The sequence below is a fragment of the Salminus brasiliensis genome, chromosome 2, assembly GCF_030463535.1.
Source record: "Salminus brasiliensis chromosome 2, fSalBra1.hap2, whole genome shotgun sequence".
Lineage (NCBI taxonomy): Eukaryota > Metazoa > Chordata > Actinopteri > Characiformes > Bryconidae > Salminus > Salminus brasiliensis.
The window spans coordinates 28,219,157-28,246,029 of record NC_132879.1 but is presented as its reverse complement, the minus strand read 5'-3'; the positions used below and the strand labels follow the sequence as shown (position 1 = coordinate 28,246,029).

General features: G+C 39.0%; 1 protein-coding gene across 1 annotated transcript in view; it reads left to right on the top strand.

Annotated features, from left to right (window-relative positions):
- kcnq1.2 (potassium voltage-gated channel, KQT-like subfamily, member 1.2) overlaps window positions 1-26,601 on the top strand; it is a 141,431-nt gene extending 114,830 nt beyond the window's left edge. The window contains exon 19 of the mRNA XM_072673773.1: window positions 26,278-26,601. Within this exon, the coding sequence (XP_072529874.1) occupies window positions 26,278-26,424 (147 nt within the window). The 3' untranslated portion in view covers window positions 26,425-26,601. The remainder of the gene's footprint in view (window positions 1-26,277) is intronic.
- Window positions 26,602-26,873: the final 272 nt, after the last annotated feature.

Below are 26,873 nucleotides of genomic sequence, written 5' to 3'. Positions count from 1 at the left end.
AAACCAGGGATGTGCAGCAATGGTATATATGTAGCAGCAATAAAATATAGCAACATGAATAATTTTCCCATCCTTTTTCGGTTGTGTTTGTATTAGTGACTTTTGTTTTGACACAGTCTGTTTGGGATATAATGGTTAAGTGTAACGATCTGGTCAGTCTGTGTGTTCTCACTGCAGCTCTCCGTCCAGATTAAGGGAATTATTGCTGTAAAAAGTAACAGTGGCAGTAAAACTGTATTCCACATTGTTATGTCTAAATTTGGCTGATTAATCAGTGGTTTACATGCGTAATTGACTATTAAAAATAATTAAATTGTTGTTAAGTCAATTAGTCATTACACCCCTAATATTACATACACAGAACATGTTACAGTTTTTGATGGATAAATAGATTGATGGATTAGTATCAGATGATTTTCAGCTTAAATTTGTGATCGGACGATATTTCTCACATTTAGCAAATCCTGAGAGCAGCTCTGTGCGAGGCCACTCGGTCATTTACGGCTGTAGAAACTCATTTCGGACAGTGTTGAATTCTGCTCTGTGTGCTGCGTCAAGCTCACATATTTGTAAAATGTGTAAAACGAATGTGCCTTGATGTGGAAAGGCTTTTAACAGCACTAACAGGGATACCCCGGCCAAGAGTACATCACTCAGCCCAGTACAGCGAGTATCTATAAATCTAGCGAAGACCACTAACGAGCTACACCTTGTGCACTTTGAGCTACACAGTGCAGTTCTGCATGTATGGAAATTCACAGACTGTTGCAACTAGTGCTTGGAGATTGATTTCAAAAAGAAAAGTGCATTTCATTTTGAGAGAGCTCTACAAAAGCCCTGTATTACAACTTTACAAAAGCCCTAGAGTTGACCGATGATGAATTGTCAGGTATCCCTGGAAAGGTTAATGTGGGATCCAACCCCGCCCTTTTTGAACTCTCACAGTTCCAGACTGGTGTAAGATCTTATTGAACAAATAATGCTAACGACATTACCCAGCCAGAAGTATGTTTATTGTTAGTGTGATGTAACACTGACTTGGTCTATTCAGCCTACAGTAGTTCAGCTCCACTCTTCACACTGTGTTCATAAGGAGTGCTTCAGTCTATACTGCATACGTTGAGGGTTATTTACATATAGGGGTTATTTACATATAGCAGTTCTAAAGGTAGTCATCATTAAAATGGTAGTCATCATTTCTTTTTAAATGACCATTTTTATGTGTGTGTGTAGGAAATGAGCCCTTTACCAGATGCAGCACCTAGTGGATAGACTGATGCATAAGCCTGACACAGTGTTTACCATCTGAATATCACTGTTCTCTCATTATGTGAGAAGATGCAGCGTTGCAGAATGTGCTTTGATGTGGCCGCAGTGTGCCCACACAGTCTGTGCTATTGTTTCTCAAACACAATACACCCTCACGGAATGTGTGTCTCTCTGTGTATGTGTGTGTGTGTGTGGGGGGTGACTTGTGTGTACTTGTGTGTAATGTTTGTGATTAACTACAGCCTTATTAAATGAACAATTTAATAAGACTTTATTTCAGATGCACATTCTGCACTGCTCCTGTGCAGATCAGTACATAGCGTAGATGTAGACGATAGAGGCCTACACAGAACTTAACCTGTATTGTTAGTAAGGAACAGAAGGACAAACAATGAGAAAGAGAGAGAAAGAGATACACACACAGAGAGAGATCTGGAATTCAGATCCAGTTGTTTATTCACAGATTGCTCTGGGGAATGTGTAAGCCTCATGTTTTGGCCAGGTTCTTCCCAAGATGAGACCCTTGAGACCACAGAATGAGGAACCTATCTCCCACCCCGAGGCCATGCATGTTTGACAAAAGTTCACATAATTGGCTGCTGGCATTTGTCTTCGTGTTTTGAGTGTGATCTTTCCTGTTTCATGTGGTTTGTGTTTTAGCTTGCCTCCCTATGATGCTGACTGCTGTATTTACTCCGTCACCTCCTGTCTGATTTTGTTTATTTACACGTCTGTTTTAGAGACATCCTTTCAACAGGCACGATTCCACATTCTGCTCTTCAGTTTGTCCGCAGCAGGAAAATATTCCCTTCTTTTAGGCAGTTAACAGCCGGCCCTAGCCCCAGCAGCTAGTTGTATTATAGCTGGTCATATTGCTCATGTCGCCCTCAACAGCTGGTGAAGAAATTCAACCCAAAACCAGCTAAGTTCAGACTCAGTGTTCATGCAGTTTCAAACCTGGTAACGTCTTTTTTGCTTTTTGTTCTGTATTTATTAAATGTTATATGTTATACCAATTAAAATCATTTACATACTAGTCTGATCAATAGAAATGATTCAAAATTCCATGGAAATGATTGCATAATGGTACATTGAAAGCTATATTGTTGAAAAATCCATTGTTCCTCAGCTTAATTTGGCTTTTGCCTCACTCTGTTGCAGAACATGAGGATGCAGATGCACTGGTTTGGCTCACATTCTCTTCATGAGTCAGTAAGGTTGCAGATCTGTTTTCAGAGGGGGTGGTAGTTGATAGGCACACCTTAGGCATGACTTTTAATAAGGCATGTTTGGATTCCTTTCAGTGGCTTTTGTTTCATCTGAGCTTTTGATAGTGGTAATTTGAGTTGCCTTTAATTTCATCTATTAAATATGGTTAAGAGTATGATGCACTCAGTCTGCATTCCATCCATCCATCTTCTTATCTGCTTCTTCCTGGGCAGGGTCGCAGCGGGTCCAGAGCCTAAACGAAGGGAAGAAAGGCCTCAGGACAGGGTACCAGTTCAGACTGCTTTATGGTAGAATACAATCACAGTGGGTTCATGCTAGTCAAATGTAGGGACACAGCTTTCCAAAATGTTTTATAAATTAGCATTTGTGTGAGCATTTTTGTGAGTATTTTGCCTCACCTCACTTTTATCCACTACATCAGTGGATTTGAAATGAGTGCCTTTCAAAGGTAAAAAAAGTATTCACATTGATTACTCAGGTAGAAGTGTAGATACTAGGGTTTAAAAAGATCAAAAATCAACTTAAGCTTTTTACTCACATAAAAGTGTAAAAGTACTGGTTCCAAAACTACTTGAAGTATAAAAGTATAAAAAAATTAAATAAAAAAAATGTAAGGAAAACGAAGGCCAAAAGCTTAGGCAGCACCACAGGCGCCTATAGTGCACTACCCCACCTCCCCAAAAAAACTTTTTTAAAATCCACAATGACTATAATGTTATATAAAAATATTTAATGTTTAGTCGGGACATTTCACTCGAGTTCTCTTTAGTCTGCCACGGACATCTTTATACTAAGCTACTTTCCGTCGCAGTGTATCTGGATAGGGTTTTTTGGGGTGTTTTTTATTTGAACAATGACAATTTGGAATGAAAACAAACAGAAATGAAATAGAAATAACAAGGCTATTTTTATAATGTAAAGAGTAGAAACTACAGATAATTGAGTGAAAATGTAAGGAGTAGAAGTAAAAAGTCAGCTAAAAATAATTAAACCAGTAAAGTATAGATAACCAAAATTTCTATTTGTAGCATAGTATTTGTACTTCGTTACTTGACACCTCTGATGGCTTTGCATTCAGGCATTAAAAATAATTATTTATTATTAATAATAATGTTAATTTGTACTATTACATTTGATCCCTGGAATTAAAGCTTACACGCCTACACTTCAATCACATCTTGACTTCTTCATTTCAAATGCATTGATAGTGGTATACAGAGGCGCTGTCCAAATCCATGTGGACCTGACTGTATTAAAAAGCCAAAACCTACACTTTACAATTTGTTAACGTTTTCCCTGAAATCCACCTATGGTGGAAACATTCCTGTATACTAGCTATTGCCACCATAGAAAACACAAAAAAATAGTCAGCATATTCCTACATTAATTACAATTACAAAGGGCTTGTCTTTTTATATGAGATAACACTGAAATGTATTTTTGGGTAGTAAGTGACAAGAAGATAAAGTTAAATTTACCCACACACAAACTATATTGTGCTTTAAATGGCTCAGTGTGTAGGCCAGCAGACTAGACCTCTGACTGAGTTGGAGTTTAGCTCCATCAGATGACGACAGACCAGGGTGTGGTCTCTTTTCTATATACTGAACAGCAGGAGGACGTGCCACCACAGGATTTTAATTACTTTACATTGTATACGCTACCATTTAAACATTTACATTCTTTTCTGTAATTTAAAACCAGAATTGTTGGAGACCTATACATAACATTATCCTAATGAGATACCAGTACACTGTACCACACCTTCATGGGTTTTAAAATTCAAATCACAAGACAAAAGAAGTAAAAAATAAGACATTTTAGATGTAGTCAAAATGATAACAGAGGTGTAGACATTCCCATAATACCCGAGAAAGCTGTAAAGCATTAAATATAACGCCCCATTCTGGATATTAAGTTTAAAATTCCAAAGCAACTTGACAACTTGACACAGACCAATTATATATATATATATATATACAGTGGGGGAAAGAACATTTAGTCAGTCACCAAATGTGCAAGTTTTTCCACTTAAAAAGATGAGAGGCCTGTAATTGACATCATAGGTAGACCCCAACTATGAGAGACAAAATGAGAAAAAAAATCAGAAAATCACATTGTCTGATTTTTAAAGAATTTATTTGCAAATAATGGTGGAAAATAAGTATTTGGTCAGTAACAAAAGTTCATCTCAATACTTTGTTATACATCCTTTGTGGGCAATGACAGAGGTCAAACGTTTTTTGTAAGTCTTCACAAGGTTGGCGCACACCGTTGCTGGTATGTTGGCCCATTCCTCCATGCAGATCTCCTCTAGAGCAGTGATGTTTTGGGGCTGTCGGCGGGCAACACGGACTTTCAACTCCCTCCAAAGGTTTTCTATGGGGTTGAGATCTGGAGACTGGCTAGGCCACTCCAGGACCTTGAAATGCTTCTTACAAAGCCACTCTTTTGTTGCCCTGGCAGTGTGCTTGGGATCATTGTCATGCTGAAAGACCCAGCCACCTTTCATCTTCAATGCCCCTGCTGATGGAAGGAGGTTTGCACTTAAAATCTCACAATACATGGCCCCATTCATTCTTTCATGTACACAGACTTTGTAACATTGGTCCCAGCTTTCTGCAGGTCATTCACTTGGTCCCCCCATGTGGTTCTGGGATTTTTGCTCACCGTTCTTGTGATCATTTTGACCCCACGGGCTGAGATCTTGCATGGAGCCCCTGATCGAGGGAGATTAGCAGTGGTCTTGTAGGTCTCCCATTTTCTGATTATTGCTCCCACAGTAGATTTCTTCACACCAAGCTACTTGCCTATTGCAGATTCAGTCTTCCCACCCTGGTGCAGGTCTACAATTTTGTTTCTGGTGTCCTTCAATAGGTGCCATTAATACAGGTAATGAGTGGAGGACAGAGAAGCCTCTTAAAGTTACAGGTCTGTGACAGGCAGAAATCTTGCTTGTTTGTAGGTGACCAAATACTTATTTTCCACCATTATTTCCAAATAAATTCTATAAAAATCTGACAATGTGATTTTCAGATTTTTTTTCTCATTTTGTCTCTTATAGTTGAGGTCTACCTGTGTTGTCAATTACAAGCCTCTCTCATTTCTTTGAAGTGGGAGAACTTGCACAATTGGTGACTGACTAAATACTTTTTATGACTGACTAAATACTGTATATATATAGATATATTAGTTTGCTAGTGTTGCCAGTTTTACTGGTCGAATACTAGTATTTACTGGCTTACAGAAACCTTAAACCTAATATATCTACATGTACACATAGTGTTTATGGGGGTTTAAAGTATGGACTTAAGAGTGAATGGTACATTTTGAAACTTTGGTTTATATACTATGTTAAACTCTTTTACTTCAGAAAGGCATGGAAAATTTGTTTCACTTTACTTGGATGATCCATTGTAGATGCCTCATTGATGCTCACCTAACATTCAACTGAATATGTGTTAAATGCAAGTGAATTGATTAAGTAAATGGTTGTCTATTGAATTTAACCCTGCATCTAACTTTAACCCTAAACTTAACCTTACCCTTGAATCAACTCTGAAACCTAACTGTGACCCTAACTTAAACCTTAAATCTAAAATAACCCTAAAAGGGTAAGGTTAAGATAAGGAGGGGTTAGGTTAGGTGCAGGGTTACGTTCAGTACATCATTTACATTCAACTTAGAGTTAATTTGCATTTAAGAGACAAGAGACCAAAGTACAGCGATGCCACAAAATTCAGTTTTAAATAGAAAGCTGTTTAGATCTTAATCTTCTGTAAAGATCGCTTCAAAACCGGAAGAGCAATTGATGAAAGTACTAAATTGGTAATACAGTCATACTCCACACTTTCCCATCTGCTTGTTGTGATGTCAACAACCTTTCAACTGTATAACCAGCTTTTTCAGTATGTGGTTTAACAATAATCTTTCAAATTAATAATAATAATCAGCAAAGCTTACTTTAAGATATACCCACACAAGCTTTATTTAGTTATATTTTATTACTAATATTAAAGCACATATACATTGTTTTTAGTGAATGGTTTAACAGTAGCATATGCACAGCATAGGACATTCTACGTCTATCAAGATTTATATTGCTATTTGTAAACTATTTACTGCCTCCTGCCCACTGCACAGCATTGTATTGCAGACACACATTTGCACATTTACTCACTGTGTTTTATACTTCAAATTCAACTTCTTAACATATCCTCATCCTCATCCTGAATTGCACATTAAACAGCTCTTCAATCTTAAATATCTGTTTCTGTATGTTGCTATTTCTATATATATAAAATTTGTTTATTTCCATTTTTGAATAGTTTAGAAAAAAAATTTTCCAGATCATTTGTCTTGCTTCAAAATATTCCCAAACTACCTTTATTACTAAAATTACATTTCGAATATTTTATTGTTCTTAATGACTTCTCACGTCACTTTTACATCTCAAAAGAAACCAAACTTCTGATACAGATCGTGTTCGTATGTGTGCAGAGCGCCAGGTTGAGGTGAGTTGTGTGGGGTCAGAGTCTATGTACGACTCCATGATTAAAGTGTGCGCTTCGTGTTTTCACAATAAACTTCAGCCGCCATCAGAGGAGTATAACCAGCCGTTAGCGAAGACATATGTGTGTTTGTCTGGCCGTGTAGCTGTATGTGTGTCTGTGTGTTAGACCAGGCCTGTCTTCCACACACCTACGCTCTCTATATTCAAAGGGCACAAAGACAATTAGTCATCTCAGACACAGGAAGCTAGGCTGCCAGCAAATCTTCCTACTCCTCCACACGCACACACACACACACACACAGAATTTTATTTCAGAACATGAGTGATACAACAAGACGGGCATGCATTCCAGTTCAGCGTTTAGTTATGCATTGGCGGACATGAGATGATGAGTGTGGAATAGTACACCTTACAGTATACACGCACAGTATATGGTAGGGTGTTTGATCTAGTGTAGGCTGGTTAGGTCTTGGTCATTCATACCGACCTTACTGTTTTTTTCACTAAAACGTAGCACACTGAATGTGGGTCACTTAAATGTGTACAGCATTTCTGTATGATTAAAATAAATTACATCAACACAATTATTTCCAGTTGAAAACCGAAACAGAAAATGTTGTTAATGTAGAGTTCTTAATTCTTAAATGATAATTTGCCTGGTTAAAACATTCATCATGTCATTGTAAAACCTTTTGTAGATGGTATAGCTAATGTAGAAGCTTTTTAAAAAAGTGGTTCGATGCAGCACCAAAAATGCTTTCACTATATTGATGAGCCAAGTTAGTTTGGCATTTGATCAGGATGCACTGTCCAATGTGACAAAGCCTGCTAAAGCAGAATCAGCACATTCAAATATCACTTAAAATACTAAGAGTTGATCTATAGCTAATCCTGTGCTAAAGCCATACCAAAGCCATGTACAGTACAGCACAGCAAAAGTATAACTGTAAGGGCCATTTCAAAAACTTCATTCTGTTGAAGCAGCCACTCTCCATTTAGCTTTAGCCTTCTTCTTGGTGTGACATATGCATCCAGGATTTGCTGGTATTTTGTGGAATCCATTTTTCCCTCTACCTGAGCTAAATTGACAACGGTTTTGACAGTGGTGGCAACATCACCTCAAAGCATGTTACATCCACAACCATTCTTCACAGATTGTTTATTTTGATGAAACGCAATTTCTTTCTCCAACTGTACATTTGCTGATTGTGGCCAGATGGTTCTGTTTGAATTAATCAGTCCACTGCACTTATTTCCTAATCTCGTCAGTGCTTCTCTATATGTTTTCTTCTTTACTATGAAAATGATGTTTTTGCAAGCAACACTGCACAGTGGAACGGTGCACCACCCTACTGACTAAACTGTCATGCAGGTTCTTGGCAGTCATATGGGGGTTTTGATTCGCCTGCTTTAACAGCATCTGAGCTGTTCTCTCTGAGAGTTTTCTTTATCTTTCTTTAGATGGTTGCTTAGAAGAGCCCATGTTTGACGAGTGTTAGGTACAAAATGTTAGAAATCAGAGCATTTATTTGGAAATTCGATTATTAGAAACTTTGATTTCTTATCTTATCTCCTCAGAATATGTTGATTTGGCAAAGGCTGCCCAAAACATATGCATAGGACTGTATATAAAATGATTTGTGTATTCACCAGACTTTCGATACTAGCCCCTAATGTCTTGCAATTAACCATGCTTTTGAGGTGAGTGGTACGTTTGTACACACTTTGCTTACTCCTGAAATGTATTGATAATCAGAGCTGTGAAAAGGTGCCATTTATTTGAATTAGAAATATATAGCTTTCTTGTATTAAAATACTGATTCAAAAATATTTAACAAAATTTAACAAAAAGGTTGTCATGCACCATTTACTCACTGACGATTATTACTAAAAACAAACTATTTTTTACATCAGCTACTAACACTTTACTGAATGGCAGCATTCTTAAAGCTACATAACACCTACATATGGCTTTTGTGATCAACCGCAATTGAAGTAAAGGTTGTCAGTTTCATGTCATTTAACCTCTGAACCTCTGATGTTGTAATGAGCCTTTATAAATATGTATATAGGTTTAATTCAGCCTTTAATTGAATGTAGGTGTTGTGGAGTTGTGTGCAGGTATCATGGCTTATGAATGCTGTGAATTACAATGAACAGAAGGCATCTCAAGTCAGAAGACTCCAGTACATTAGTTGTGGAGCAGAAATAGAGCGGAGTCAAAATGTCACACTTATCCTCTGCCTGAGGGAGCTGCTCTTCAGCCACCTGATTTGTGAGGATGAATGGATTTTAGTGTTTCAGTTCAATTGGTCAGTGTACGTACACAGCAGGGCAGCTTGTCATGTGAAATCAATGTGCTCTCTGACCTATGGCCAAAATCTCTCAAACCTGCATGTGGGTGTGTTTTATGTGTGAAGGCACATGAGTGCAGATGGAGATTAGGTCTCAATAGACTTCCTCAAACACACATAGATTAAAATATGCTATGTTTTCTCTGGTTTTGTTTATTTGTGCATTTACTCATAGTTTTATATAATAATCTGGGATCAGCCTATGCCTTTTACCAGACTGCATGAACTGATGACACATCAGCAGTTCTTGCTCTGAGATATTTGATATGTATGGACCAATATCTGTCAATTACAACTACTGTTCAAGAGTTTTAAAATATGTTGTTCAGTATTGTTAGAAAACAGCAGGCAATGTTTGTATGATAAATACTATGAACATCTATTAACATTTTTTTGTCTAATTTCTTAAAGTCAAATGCATTCCACAATAGGTTCAGAATCAGTAGAAACAATGGATTCTTTTTTTTCAATAATACAAAACATATTATTTGTTGCAGACATTGAATTAAATGATATTATGCTGCTATTGCTTTACAGCTACAGCAAGATTTAATGACTAGAATTTATAGGAAAATTAAGAAAGGATCCAGTGTCCAGAATGTCTTATATTTAAAATGTGGTGATTACATCTTGAGACAGAAAACATCACAAACTTACTATATATACATTTACAGTACAGTACCGTTTATCATACATTGCTACTGCAGTTTTTTTTCTAGGATTTTTTTGGGCAGTGGTGGAAGCCCTCACTCCCACATAAACGTCAGGTTCAGGTTAATTTTTTCTCTGGTCTCACCTAAATAAAATGAATGACAAAAAGCATTCAGTTTACTCAGTTTACTACCTCAAACTAGCTGAAAGATATGAGCTGTACAGGACTAGCATAGCAATGTTGGTCTTAGTATCTGTTTGTTAACCAAAAAACTGTCTGTCTTTCTCTATGTAGATTTCAAGTCACATGTGATCAGCTATGGTCTCAATATGGCTTTAATTTAATGTAGTGCTGTCTACTTCAGGCAAAGTGTGGCATGCTGAGGGATTAAACAGTGCTTGACGGTGTGTTATGCTGCCTTTAAGTCATGTCGAAAATATTGTATTTACTAGATGAGTGTACATGAATGCCACCACAAACAATTGGGAAATTTACAAGTGGGAAACTGTTAACTGTTAACTGTTTTTTGGTCATCTTTTGGTTATTTAGCAACATAAAGACTGAAGTCTGTATTTGAATGGTTTACTCTCATCCACATGTCAAAAAACTGATAAGTACATGCTAATGATACGTTTTACTGGATAAAACATTTGCTTACCTAATGCTCATACTTTGCTCTTTGTTTATATGTTTTTGTTTGCAGTAATTGTCAATATACTTGATCTCTGTTGGCAACAGGAAAACAGAAAACAGGAAGTAAAGAAAAAAGGCATTTTTCCCAGAGGGTGGTCTTAAAGGCAGCAGTAGAGATTGGAAGACATAGGTTGGGCATCATCATGTCTCCACTTCCTGTATCCTTCATTTTAATTAGTACTTAGTACTAATACTTCATTAGTATCATTTCTGATAAAAGATTTAATTTCAGAAAAGTGATCTCATATACAAGTGATGAACATATACAAACAATACACCACCAAAAATATTTAGACACTTGTTCTAATGCTTTAAGATAAGCATTGATAATAGAAATGGACATACTGGAGATGCCACACACGGTCACTTTGCCCAGTGCCATTCTTTGAATAGTGAGGTATAAATCCCCCCAGGATTAGGCAGTTGAGTGAGGAGATAGAACTTCATCATCTTCGGGATGAGTTAGAGTGGCTTTCCTGATCCTGACCTAACCATCCAACAACAGTAGATGACCTCACTCATCCACTTTAATGCAATAAAATCCTTACAGCTATGTTCCACCATCTAGTGTAAAAAGAAAGGTTAAGGGTGTTATTGCAGCAAAGGGAAACAAACTCCTAGTGAACACCCTTGATTTCCTTTCGGTTTTTTATTGAGTCTGTGAAGAAACTTCAGGCCTATCTTATCTAATCTTCTGTCTATTGCCATTTATATACAGCTTTATTATTAATAAAGAGATTGTTTTCTTAACGTTTGAGCCGTAGTTATACATGCCTAAAATATACTTTCTGGACACATGGATCACTGTTCGTCCCAGCACCCCTTCTCCCTTCAACCCCACTCCAACCAACCTCAACCTACACAGGCCTGTCCTCTCTAAAACAGAGACTGTTCATGCAGCCTTTGAGGGATTTGAAATACCTACTAGCTGTAGGTATTTCCTGCAAGGCTCTATTTTCGACACAATGAGTCAACACAGGGACTAAAAAGGGGACAGTGATCTGCCTGATGACGGCCCCCTTCCATCGGCCAGTGGGCAGGGAGAGAGCAAGATGGAGGAGGTTTGGAGAAACTGGGCAGTGTTTGATGGACTGTGAGATGTGTGTTTACCAACATCTAAAAATACCTGTCTACAGTCTCTCGGCTGAGGGAGGAGGCAGTTCAGAGGGAGCAGTGGGTGGTACAGTGGTCACTGGCCGTGCATGAAGAAGAAAGCAGGTGGAGGGTGAATGCCTGTAGCAACTGCCGTTTGGGTTGCTGAGTCACACACTCTTTAGTCTGGTGACTCGTCCTGTGTGCACTGGAGATGGTGAGTAGTATATAAAGTGAGCCATGGGTGTCACAGGAATGTCAGGCATATCATATTTAGGGGTGGGTGATATGGAAACAGTAGATCACTCACTTTGCAGATTCAGACCGCACCTTGAACATATGGTTTTAGTGTTGGACTCTGTATTTTGCTGTAAGATAGAAGGCTACCCCCCCCCCCCTTTTTTTATTAATGAACAGAAGTAGGACTGAAAGAGGAATGAGGAACAGCGAGCAGATGGGGTGGTGATCAGATGTGAAAAATGCATCGCAGGAAATGGAGGTTAGTGATAGAAATGTATACAACATTAGACTGGAAGAAGAAGAGAGGAAGAGAAGAAGCTTCAGGCATGGTTCAGTTCAAGCCTGGTCTTAACCCTCCTGTTATCTTCAAATTTACTAACATCTTTTATCCTTGGGGTCAATTTGACAAAATTACTATAATTCAATATGTTACCCGATTTTATGTCACATATTTGTTTGCTGATTACTGAAATAGTTTGAATAATAGTTAATAAAAAACACCCCAACACATACCCAACCCCCTTTTATATCCAGAATATCTGTTATGCAACCTATGGAGATATGTGCACATCACCATAAAATCTTTGATTGACCTAAAATTTAAAATTTATTTTTATTTTAGTTCTAAATAATTATTTTTGTAGTCTAAAACATTAATAATGATTTTTTAGGAATATGATGTGTTATGTTTGGGGTCAATTTGACCCCAGGAAAATTATGTTGTGTTATTTGTTAAATAGAAACTCATCGTCATTAGAACACCAGTAATGAACACACAATAGTTATTTTCTTTGCAATACACCTATAAGGAAGTACACTTGAGCATTTTCAGGGATTGCTCTATGTGACTGTATGCAAATATGTATGTGTGAGTAAAAAGCTCAAAAGTTCTTTACTCACTAAAAACAACAGGAATAGACATTTGAATAGAATTTTTTCTTCAGGCCACCAGAAGATACAATTCAGCCTTCTGTCTGTGCTACTGTACACATGATGTGCAGAAAGCACTTGCATTTGTGCAGATGTCTTGCATTTCACACAGGTGATGCTGGTCTTGGAGTCATTTCTTTTGGGACAGAGCTGGCACCCACCATGTTTCCATGCTTGCAGTTTGAACCACTTGAGGAGTTGGGGTGTGTGTCTCTGTTTGGGTGTCCTTGCAGCAACTGTGGATGCTCTTGGAAGGCACCGTCTTCTCTTGATATGAGGTTTCACCAATGCGTTACCCAGCTCTTCTAGGAAAATCCTCTTCCTTGCTGATCTTGTCCTTGTTTATTTTACTCAATATGACAAAGGCATTGTAGGCACTCACATTAATGATGTTGAAGAATATTGCAAGGGGCCAACAGGCAGTCATGCATCGGCAGCTGTATGTAGCTGACAACATTTCTGGTGGGCCTGGAACCATTTTAATGACTTTTGCTGCACCTTGTTGTTCAGGTGGGGAGAGGCACCATTAAATTTCCATATTTGAGACATAGTGTGTTTGCTGGTGGTTATGAGACAAAAGGAGGATCAACAGAGTCTTATAAGAGGTGGATATCTCATAATCCTCCTCTTTATCTTCCTCTGTCTCAGACACATTCTCCCACTCACTCACTTTCATGGTCAAAAAGACAACACCTCATTGACAGAAAACCTTTCCTTAGAAGTAATTTTAGTTGAGAGAGAACAGAAAGAGACAGCACACAGAGTGCCAAGGGAAATGGTTTAGATTTAGATATTGGAAATATCAAAGTTCTCCTGAGAATTATGTGTTTAGTTATGGTTATCTTAAATTAGGACCCTAACGTTTTTCTAAAAAATTATAAAATTGCATGGCATAGTGACCTCAGTACCCTGTTGTCGCCATTAACTTGTCATTAATGTCATTAAATAGGAAGCAAAACAAAATGATGTCAATCATTTATTGATAACCTACACCTAAACCTAAACTTACACTTAAACCTAATTCTAACCTAAACAGTAAAATTAACATTAAAACTGACCTAACCCTAACTCTTAACCTGACCTAAACTTTACCTAACTAACTAACATCTCTAATTACAATCTCTAATCTACATTAAAAGACATTTTTTTCTTTTTTCTAGTTTAAATTGAACATGTGCAGACATACATACTATAAATAAGTGGAAATGGAAACCAGATTTGATTTTGTCCTACGTATTGTGGCGTATTCATGAGCGAAGCGAGATGTTCAGGTAGGAAATCAGTGTGGGCAGGACATAATTTAACCATTGGGATTTGATTGGATCGTTCTAAAGCAAACACAGAATCAGTGCCGGACTGGTAAATTTAGTCAACCATGGAGGAGTACTCACCTCCTGCAGCACCTCTGACACCTACATTGAAGGAGCACAATGAAAACCTGGTTGCAGAAGAGGTACAGGAAGAAGGTGAGGGTAATTTTGTACCAGGAATTAGAAGGGAAGTAAAAGCCTGCTGTGATATTATTGGTTGATATGATATTTTTCCTGCATCTCATGCATGGTGTTGTAAGCAAATGTAGGAAGGCATTTAGAGGCGACTACATATTGACTGAAGTTTGAAAAGTAAATAGATAATAAATAGACTCAGTGTGTTGTGTTTAATAAGAGCAAGGTCCATTTTGAGATTGACTTTTAGAAGGAATTTGAGATTAGGTAAACGTAAATAAATAATTAAATAAATAAACAATAAAATAATTGTAATAAGCTGCCATCCAGGCACTGGCTTGTTAGTATGCAGTTTATGATGCATTGTAGTTCAGTGTTGCTGATGTGCTTACAACACCCATGATACACTATATGGACAAAAGTATTGGGGAAACCTGCTCATTCATTGTTTCTTCCAGAGGCTATTAAAAAATCTTCAAGGCAATTAAAAAAAAATAATATATTCTGCCTTTATTGGTCTAACTGTCATTAGTGGAGTAAGGATGTTGGATGATCACCACCCTATCCTATCTCCAACTCCCCTGGTTATCCTGAAAGTATTGGATGAACCACAATCATTCCAAAGAACACTGCTCCACAGCTTTATACCACCTGACAGTAGGCACGGTGCCTGTAGGTTTAGGTTTATCTGCTCCAGAGAGTCCTATTCTATTGGCAGTAATTAAGTGACTTAAAGTAGCTAAACGCATTCATAAACCCACCTCATGTCATGTTGCCCAACCCTAGCCACCTTGCTGAAGTCATGTTTAGGACAAGCATTAAACAGGTCTCAGATCAATGAGGGCAAACACTTAAACCGACAAGCTGGCTTATCTTTCCTCCAGTGCCTCTTGTCTTCTCCTGCTGTGTTGGCTCCGATCAATGGTGTATTCCTAAACACCCAAGTGCAGAGTGATTGGAGAGTTCACAGAAAAAGTCTTTGGCAGCTATTCCAGTAATCCATGAATATGAAGGTTAAGAGTAGCTCCTTCAGGAATGGAACTTGCTTCTGATGTTCAGAATAAATAGCTTTATGTTTCCTTTTCCGATGCTTATCACCAGGGAAATTCCAGAGGCGGAAAGCTCATTCCAAGATTCATCAAGCAAAATGATGAAATCTGGGTTTGTTCTTGGGTATCTGATACTTGTAGACTCCTTGATCGAAATAACAAAGAACTCTTTTTCATGTGTAAATAGGGGTTAAGTCATTCGTGTCAGCATTTACTTTGATGACTGACAGTTGAGGAAGCAATGGAGCCTGAGTGGTGAATGAAGATAAATGAGGAGAATCTTTTGCACAATATTACCTCAGACCTCAGTTGCCCCTTATTTACGCTGCGAGTTACTGTATGCATGTAGAAGCATACTAAAAGTTGATAGTATGGTGTGTTAACAAATTAAGTGAATCACTTAAAGTAACTTAAAGATACTATTATTATATGTTACTGATACCGTACTGATATCACCCCACAGTTGATTTGTTTGTCCCACCTGGTTATTTAGTATAGGCTTATGCTGTAGAGTATAGCCAAGTTTTTATTCCCTCAGGATCAAGACGATGACGAATGAGGTGACTATGAATGACTAGGAGTGTTTTTGTACTCATGTCTGGAGACTTCTAATTAATAGTCTTGGTCTTGACATCATTTTGAGTTTGTCTTGTCTTGAACTCAGAGTAAGGAGACTCACAACTTAAGATCCCTCTTTTGTATCTTTGTATCTTTTTGTGGCAGCATAGCTATGTACAGTAATAGACATGTAAAATCAGAAGCAACTACCGCACCAATCAGTGTGGCCCAGTCATGGCCTCAGCTTTGACTCAGACCTGACTACTACAATGTCTTAGTTTTGACTCCAGGTATCCAGGTGTTGATTGTGACTCAGTCTTGACTGTAATGGTCTTGAGTACAACACTATGGGCAATGCATATTCACTATGTTGCCATGTATTTTGTTATGAAACTGTGCTTTCAAATTGCGTAGTCTTTTATTGCAGTTGTTTGTCTTATCAATCAAATCACCATTTCATTTTGAGAGATGCTGGTTTGTGCTCAGACTTAGCTTGGTCTTTGGTCTCATTAAATATAGTCTCCGGTCTTGACAAAACCAACTACTGTTTAAAAAAATGAAAATCAGAAATCCAGTATCTCCGCTTATTTATTTTCTCTCTAGCTCAGCACACGCAACCACAATCAAAGGGAGGACTGCTAACTTAACAGTTGTCCAGAAGACGATCACCGACAGCTTCCACAAGAAGAGTAAGCAACGGGAGATCAGTGCGGAAAAAGCTGTGTGCAGAAAGCTGTATCAAAGCATATTAATGGAAAGTTGTCTGAAAGGGGAAAATTTGGTAGGAAAAGGTGCACATGAAACAGAAATGACCACAGCCTGGAGAGGATTCTCAAAAAACTTGATTCAAGAACTTGGACTGCAGCTGGTATCAGAGCTTCAAAAGTCTAGAGGAGAGGGGCTACAACTGCTACATTCCTAATATCGAGCCACTCCTGAACCTGAGACATCCAAGATATTTCAGAGCATGTCATGCTTCCATCTGCTGACAAAGCCGATTCCCATTTCCAGCTGGACTGAGCACCTGCCCACAGTGCCGACACTACTACAAATGGTCTGCTGACAATGATATTACTGTGCTTGATTGATCAGCCCAATCTCTGGACCGAAACCCTATAGAATCTCATCGAATTATCATGAGCAAGATGAGAAACATCCAACCCAGCAATACAGATGAGCTGAAGATCACTATCACTATCAAAGCAGCCTAGACTTCAATAACATCAGTGCCTCAAGCTGACTGCCTCAATGCCAATCTGCATTGATGCAGTAATTTATGGTAAAGAAGCCCCAACCAAGTATTAAGTGTATTAATGAACATACTTGTCAGAAGTAGGTACAACACAACACAAGAATGTCTCTTGTGTTTTCTGTTTCTGTTTGATCGTATAAAATATTCTAATAATTATAGATACTGAATTCCTGATGTTTCTAGCATATTTACTGTACAGTGTTCAGCCACAAATTTAAAACCACTGATACTTGTCAGGGATTGGGATATATTTAGCATCAACTGAGCAGTGAGCCATTGAAGGTGGTGTGTTGGAAGCACAATAATTGGGTCTGAATGACTTCAGTAACAAAGTCCAAATTTGGATTTGGACCTTTTGGATTTTTTTCTGGTATTCTTACCCAAAGTGGACCAAGGATATACCACCAGTAAACTGACACAGGGGACAATGGCACCCAAGGCTCCTTGAAGCAATCCATGGAGGCCCCACCTCATAAATTACAGGACTTAAAAGGTCTGCTGCTTACATCATGGTGCCAGATACCACAGGACGCCTTCAGAGGTCTTGTGGAGTCAGACAGGCCTTCATGGGTCAGAGCTGTTTTGGTGGCATTAAGACAGCCTGGACAATATTGCTGTATATAGTATTTATTTGTATGGTTACTAATTGAAACAGAACAACCAGAAGCAGTTATAGATTACTTTGAGGGTTGGTTTGGAAGACTCTAGTCATACTCTTTGACAGACCTACGAATGGCCTTTAGAGTTAAAGGAGTAAATCCTATCCTCTCTTTTAAATGGCAGCAGAGAGATGTATTGAAACTGGGTTCTGTTCCCTCTCTCTGTCTTCGGCTCTGTCTGAGTGTGGTTGAGCAGCTGGAGAGAGTCAGTGAGTCCATAAAGACGCCAGTGTTCACCATACGAGACCACACGGCCCACTGAGATCAGCCTAAACACACCCACCAGCCTACATCTGTCCCCACGCCCTCACGTTTATAGGACACTTGTGCCGCTCACAGGGTCAGCGTGTGTATGTGTGTGTGTGTGTGCGTGTCTCTTTGTATGCCTGTTTAAGACAGATTGTACATCATGTTCAACATCACAAACATGAAACAATTGAGTTAAAATTGACTTAAAAACAAATGCATTAATATGGATCATACTTCATTGTTGGCAGCCCCACTGCTCAACAGCCAATTATTAACAGAGCTGTTGGCTGGTGGACATGTTTTAGAAGTAGCCACAGGAGACTGTCCAAATAAGGAATGTTCCAGAGGCTTGATGCGCTCACCCACACACACACACACACATACACACACCTTCCCCCCCACAGAGGTTATGAAAGGGGATTTGTGGCCACACCCTTGGGCAGGCACCAGAGACCAGTAAAGAAAGGACGCTCAGCTGCCTGCCCGCTGCACAAATGTGTAAAGGACCAACTGGACGACTGTGTGTGAACCCTTTAAAAAAGAGCATTGAGGTCCATTCATGCCATATATTCAATGAGTGCTAATGAACTAACGGGAAATGTTCAGAATGCGAGGGGCGAGATGTCGCAGTGTTGAAGAGCTGGTCTCTTTTAAATGTCTTGGTACTGTAGGGTTTTAAAGGGGCAATAGTACGGCTCAAACAGGTCACAACATACAAATGAACAGTTGTAGCACTTTTAAGATACAAAAAAGTAGTTTAGTGTTGCATTTCATTGCATTTGAAAACATTTGCTGTCCCTTTGGGTTAAGTTTAGGTCTAATAAAAGTTAAATGTTACTTGCTTTGCTGTTTTTCTTTGTCCTTGATTTTTTATCTCAGGTCTCTTTAAAACTTGACTCATCTTTGATATATTTTTCTTCCTGTAAAGGACTTTAGTAACATGTCTTAGAAAAGTGGCTCATAAATAAGCTGCTTTTTTTCTGTTACATAAATGGAGAATTAGTTCAGCAAAGGGACTGAAACAGAAACAGTCTGGCCTACATGAATTTTTTTTTTACTAAGAATTCTACTGGGTTTTTTTGTTGTTTTTTTCTTTTTTGTTTTTCAAAATGGCTGTGTAATTAAATGGTGAAGATATGAACAAGGTCAGAATTGTTCACAGTGCTGCTGATAGGAACCAGACGTTTAAACCAGCTAATGCCTCTAAAAGCTCCTTCATGGAATATTTTTTACATGACATGGATAAGAACACACTACCTAAAGCCTGAGACGTTGTTTTATGACAGTCTTGCGAAACGCTCGTAGTCTAAAGTGTGTTTCGAAGTGGTTTTGGTTCACATATAGTTGAATATATATATATATATATATATATATATATATATATAACTTTTAGCTAGTTCCTCAAAAAAGGATATCATTTCAGCAAATTCTCTGCCTGCTCTGATTTTGTCTATTTTTTGTCCTTTTTTCCATTTTTTTCTGAAAACAACAGAAAAATCTTACTACGTGTGTGTGTTGTATAGAGCTGACATTTAGTGTGCTCCTCTTTCCAAATATCCAAACCTTCTGCAGTGTCCTCCTGACACCACACAATTATATATGCAGACATTTTTGTCAAGTTGTTTTTAATCCATGATGATTTGGAGCTACTTAAGGCGAGGCTCCAGGTTCTGTGCATGAAACAAAACACGAAGTGGACCGGGTGCTTTGTTTTCATAATGCACAAAATAAACATACTACAAAATGATTCACAAATAAACCAAATTCAGAGGGAGGTTATAGTTCGGTTCATTTTCGGGGCTTTGTTTACATCCAAATTACTGAATTATACTTCATTTAAAAATCTGTGGATCCCACAGTGTTGTTAAAAAGACACATGTTTAAACAGCCACTGTTTTTACTGGCCCTACATGTGCTTCCATGTGTATACTCAAATAGCCAAACTAGTTCCATGTAGATTAGCGACAAAGAGTGTTTGATTGGGGCATGAGGTTTTCCATAAGCCCCTCTGCTAACAATGATCAGTAAATGAACTGCAGTGCTGTGTTCTGCTTGTTTATCCTCCTCTGTTCTCACTCGCTCCAGTGTCTGTCATAAGCAGTTGGTTGTTCAGAAGGTCTGTTCTTTTCCCTCGCTCTGTTCATCTCTCTCGCTTTCTCTTTCTCTCTTTCTCGCTCTCTTTTTTAAATATGAACTCCCTCTGCTTTGTGAAAGAAAGCTCTGTTCCCACACAAACACACATGCAACATCTAACATGCAAATCAAGCCTCTGCGCAGCATGTCCAAATACAATCGCATCATATTCAGAGACCCCTAGTGAACTAGAATCAACTCTTTTACGACTCGCTCGGGGGTAGAGAGCAAGAAGAGAAATGAGCGAGTTTGTCTGTGTGTGTGTGTGTGTCTGTGTGTGTCTGTGTGTGCGTGTTTGTTGGATTGTGATTGTACCTCCCTGCGAGTGTAACTCAGAAACAAAAGCAGCTTTGAGTGTGCACTGTGCACAGAAAGTGAGAGAGAGAGAGAGAGAGAGAGAGAGTGAGAGAGAGAGAAAGAGAGAGAGAGAGAGAGAGAGAGAGAGAGAGAAGGAGATTAGAGCTCCCCGCCCCCAGCCCTTCAGAAAGCCTTTGGCTGCCGTTTAGAGGCACGTGGCAAAAGCCTTGATACTTATCATGTGCGTCAGGTGCTCACAATCTGTTTCCTGTTCTTTAAAACATACCTCTATCTCTCTTTCACTCTCAATCAGCCTCTCTCGCTCTCTCTCTCCGTTTCCCTCTTGGGTTCTCCTTCACTTACTCTCTCTCTCTTTCTCTCCCCGTCTTGTGAGAGATGATGAAATGATATACTATGATTCTGTGTTGGCAGAGACAAACTGAGAGACTTACACACACACACACACACACACACACACACATACACACACACACACAAAGGGATATGGAGACTTTACCTGAACTGACCCAGTGCTGTTGTTCAGGGACACAGGAAGCACCACAAACACACTCTTATTATCTGTCTCTCTCTCTCTTTCTGTCTCTCTCTCTCTCCCTCTCTCTCTCTCTCTCTCTCTCTCTCTCTCTCTCATGGTCTTTCACCCTTTCATGCTGCCTCTCTCTCTTCTCTCTTCTCTCTCTCTCTCTCTCTCTCTCTCTCTCTCTCTCTCTCTCACACTTCCTCTCATGGCCTTTCTCTGACCTCCTATTCCTGCTTCTCTCTCTTTCTATTTCTCTCGCTCTTTCTCTCTCTCATTATCTGCCTCTCTTTCTGCCTGTTGTGCTCTCTCTCTTACACTTACTGTCTCTCATGGTCTTTCCCTGACCCTCTCTTTCTGCCTCTTTTTCTCCCTTTCTCTCTTCTTTCTCACTCACTCTCTCCAGGTATCTCTCTCTCTATCTCTCCTTCCAAAAGTGAGTAGAATGGGAGTAATGTAGTAAGATGTTTTGCTAGTATGGGTGTGTGGTGTTAAGTGTTGTGCTGTCTTTGTGTGAATGGGCTGGATTATCAGTCTGGTTTACTGTGTCTGAGAGATTTGCTAAAGTCCACTATAGCGTTTGCTCTGATAGTGTTTCAGAGTGCTGGGAGTAATGAGAACTCACTGATCTCTGGGATGTAGTGATGGTATGGATGGTATGAATGGTAATACCTAACCCCTATCCAGGGTCTTCTAATGTGTGTGTGTGTTTGTGTTCAGGTAGCATGTTTTGGTTTCTACACCTTTTTTATTCTCTCCTTTTTGTCTGTTTCTGTTTTTTAAATTCCGGTTTGGCTCATACACTACGTACTGCCTTCTGCAGATGCCAAGATACTTAGCTAAGGTTTCTCTCTCTCTCTCTCTCTCTCTCTCTCTCTCTTTCTCTCTCTCTTCTCTCTCTCTCTCTCTCTCTCTCTCTCTCTCTGTCTCTCTCTTTCTCTCTCTCTGCTACTTGGATCTTTTAATCAGTATCCACAGAGCTGGAAGTGCAGGCACATTTTACCCTTGCTTATCCTGGAGTCTATATATGATCACAGAATAATGATCAGAAGTGATCATAAACAAAAAGTTTCGATTTTCAGTATGAGGATGGACATCACTGTACAGAGGCAATTTCACCAAATTGTTTATCTCAGCATTAAGTGTGTTTTGCCTGAAAATCATCATATAACATTAGAATAACTACTAGTTAGTCAGTAGTCACAGTGTGTTGCAATTATTGATATTGGCATTATTTGAATCTGGCGGTTCTTTACATTGTGTCAAAACTTCATGATGAACAGACCAATAGAAATGCTTTTTACCTTCTCTAAATCTCCATTTCAGCCTGACGGTTAGGACTGACGATTCCACCTGCAGCTCACCTGATATCTAAACAGTTTGACAATAGATTGTCTTGAACAATGAACGTCATGTGTGATAACAAGCAACTCAGGCTTGTTGAAATCAAATACATACTCAAACAGACAGTTTAGATAAGCATAATATATATATATAATATTCATATTTTACATCAGCTCAAAACATTAAACCTCAAAATAATGTCAAATCAGCTTATGTCCAGTGGTAATTTTGGCCTTCCTCAAGGAGAGACTTGAAATGGTTATGCTAACACACTCACACACAGCAATCACAGTGGACTGTTTTTGTTTTATTTATTTACCCACTTTATTTAACCATTTATATATTTTTTGTTGTTGTTTTTTATTTCTTTATCTGAATTTTTCTAATGGTGATATTCTAAACAATTGGATGTCCAAATTAATCTCTTTATATGTTGCTTGTTTTCTATGAACATTTTGTACAGAAGTACTGTAGAAGCTCATTAGAAATTTCCTTGGACTGTTTTTTATACTGTTTTTTAGAATGTTCATGGGCCCTATGAGCTCATAAAGTATAAGAAATGTGAAATATAAAAGTTTATAAAAGGTTAAATGATAAAGGGGAATTCTGATCTCTTCTCCTGGAACTGGTTCATTTTTCAATGTTTTAAACAGGTCTGTTCTCCTGTGTTAATAGAAGTACTGAAAGCATTCACTACAATCAATTATCATATTATTAGACCAGGTCACTCAGTCGCGGCACTGCTTCGAACTTCCAAAGCATGGCTGATCTGTTGTTGCTATGGTGCATTGTTAGTGTACTTGCAAACAAGGAAACAACTGTTAAACAGTAAACAAAAACACAAACACAAAAGACCAGTGGGTGGGGTAGGTAACAGGGTGGGGTTGTTTTGGAGGGCGTGTTGCTCTGGAGTCAGGAAGGGAAGCGTATGTGATTATGAACGTGGACGCTGTGTTTTTCTCCACAGCAGCTGTCCTGTCCCCTGAGCCAAGAGGACACAAAGGGACAGCCCAGGGACATCCACCACTAATCCCAGTCTGACACGCAACTGAGAAAACCGTACCATAGATACATTTCTTGTTTTCTTAATTTATTCAAATTCACAATTTCATTGATTTAGTTTCACCCCCCCCCCCACACCCCCAATTGTGCAGCACTGTCACTATAAACATAAGTGTTCAGATCAAATATGCATAGTTATCATGTACTGATGTAGGGTAACCTAAATTGGTGTTGTGTAAGTGTGTGTGTGGGGAGGGTGGGGGGTGGGGAGGTTGTCAGGGCAGTCGCTGTGTCCACAGTTCTTTACCATGTGTTGGGGACAGCTGAGGGGTCACCTGTCTTTGTATCATGTGTCCCCAAACATTCAAACTGCCAGAACTTCACCACCTATCCAGCCATGCTGGCTCACTAACTAAGGCATGGTTACTTCACTCTGTTGGTCGTTTTATTTCAAACTGTAGCACTAAGCCTGAATTTCAGGTCCAATGCTTCTGTCTAAAGCCATCAATGCTGGATGTAGGCGTGTGGATCTACTAAGATATACTGGATTCCTTTGCACTTTTAGACTTTTTTGTCTACTGTGGAAGTAACAAAACAGGGTGTACATGGGAATATATAATCAACAGTCTCTGGCAATACATTGTGCGGCCTGTATGTAATTGGATATTAATGCAGTCTGTTGTTGTAGCCCAGTATTCAGGGTTATGGAGAGAAGAACATCTTGTAATCCAATACCTGATGAAGGCCACATACAGTCTTTAAACAAAAGATGCTACAAAGGGTTCTTTCAGCAATTCCATGGAGGAACCACCTTTGGCTCCATAAAGAACCAGTCAGTGTGAAGAACCCTTTAACTGGTAAAGAGCCTTTACACCAAGGGAAGGTTGTTTGAGCCATTAAAATGATAGTTATATATATATAACACAATGTAATGAGTATTGTAGTATCTGTTTATAACAAGATTGTAATCACAAATGTAGTAATGCTTTATAACAAACACACTATAAGATTCTGCATACAAGCTTCATATATTTTTTATTTTACAAAAGTTGGGCACCCTGGTCTGTTACCCTCATCTGATGTTCTAACACGTCCTCTAGAGCAGGGGTGGGCAACCGAGGACCAGACTCCAATATAGTTTGTTGATTTCCCTGCTCTAAAACTACAAAACTATGCAGGAACCCATCTCACTACAGCTCTAGAGAGAGCACATTTTAATAAACAAGTACTGTTTATTTGCTGAATTTAATGCATTATACTAATGAAAATACTGGATACCAGTGGAGTAAGGTGCTGCCACTATGACAGAGGATCGCTGGTTTGATTCCCGGGTCATGCTGCCTGCCATCGGCAGCCGTAGCCTGAAAGAGCACAATTAGTCTTGCTCTCTCTGCATTGGGTATTACAATTATTACGTAAGAGCAACTATACAGGCTTATTCCAGGTGTTCTGAAGTATAATGAATGCCATATAACACCTTGATAGGTTCCTTTATAAAGCATTGTGAGAACAGGAGCTATAGAAACTATAGCTCTATATAAACTAGAAACTAAACTAGAAACTACAATGGGCCAAAGCAGCTATGGAGATTTTCAGGGCCACAAAGTAATCCTGTCTTGACTGGTCAAATTTAATCTCCCACCCTGAACCCTATTAAGCATTTAATTAAAAAATCGTCATTTGCAAAAGAACCTAAATCTAAACTTTCTATTTAAGAAGATTTTTTTATTTGTACTGGGGGAAGTAGACTTTCTGCACCTCTAGTCATTGTTTCATTTCAAGTCCAGTGTGCCAGAACCGAGCGCTGAGACAACAGAAACTGTGTCAGTTTGTACTTAATAACTGCACTCTGTTGCATTTTCTGACCTTCGAGTGGAGCTGTGGAGATTTTGGTCAAAGCTCTAATGGATCTTCAGATCTTCCCTCTTTGCTGGTGAAAGTATGCTGCTCATGGCTTGTCAGTTTATGATGTTGTAGGGATGTCCATGGGTCATAGTGCTGTGGGTTACACGTCAGGAGGAATTCCTAATCTGAGTAAAAGCCACGACACTGGAATGCCGATAATGCAGTAGATTACTGAGGGCATGTTTATGATACAGATTTATACTTCCCCTCAAGCAGGCAGGGAATGGTCTCCCTCTTTATGAACTTATATTTATGTCAGCCCGTCGTTAATGGAGTCTGGCTCGACTCAGGCCTTTTTAAAGGCTGAGGGCTTTTCTTCTCTTTTTTTTTTTTTTAAGACACACTGTTTGTTTTCTTTTTTGGTGTGTGTGTCAGCAGTGTGAGTGATGGCCGGAGAACACCCTGATATGGTGGCATAAACAGAGTTCAGTTATCTGCTATAAATGTCCCAGTCTATCTGGATTTATGTTAGAAAAACAGTTCAGTATTATTAAGACAGTCTGGGTTCAGTGTAATTCTTATGAAAGAAGAATCACACAGTGTTTTTCAGAAAGAGGTTGAAAATGTCATGTACAAATAAATTATGGTTATACTTGATACACACATCTCAGTCATAAGTGGACGCCAGGAAATGCAAGAAGTAAAATAGGATGTGGGCCCTTATAAACTCGGCTGGATAGCTTCTCTAGTAATGCGTTTATTAGCAGGTCTGGCAGTTGAGTCATCCACAGGCATTATAAAGTGAGCTATAACTCAATACTGTGGGAGGAATAAAAGCTGTATAGAGTCTTATAGCTCCATAGAACATTTACTTTGTTTCTTACCAAATGCACTTCCCTGACTGCTGGACTTAACTAAGTCTCTATTCTGTAGGTTCTTCAGATGGACCAGAAGTTGGAGAACATCCTAAAGATCCTGGTAGAGCAATTCCAGCCCAGACCTGAGCTGCTTCAGAAACCAAGCCACTCCCGCGTGACCGTTATGAAGCGCCTAGGTGTCAGCATGGATGAGGGACAGTGAGAAAGAAAGCAGAAACACTGGTTGAAGATTGGGAACCGTCTTTGGAGAATGACTGTGGAAACTTCATGACCAAGAGGAAAGGCTCCTTCTCATCTCTCTCCTTCAGGTTTTTATCAACTTTTAGAGGGTGAAATTGTGTGGCAGTGAGACATGTAAGTTGTGGAGATGGTCAGGATGAAGGGCTGGAGGGCCAGGCTAGGAGGAGAGGCAGGAAGCGCTTCCAAAAAAAAAAAACGAGCTACACGTTCAGCACCCCTTAATAGCTTTTAACAAAGGGCAGCCACTCTTACATTTCTCTCTTTGTTTGATTGCCGTTAGTTTGCAGCACTGAAGGGTACAGTTCTTTGAGCTGTAAATCCTGGTGTGTTTTGTGAGCACCGCTGCGCAAAAAATGCAACCACGGCAAGATCTGTAGTCACATATCCGTCAGGAGCATTATTAAGCTCCTG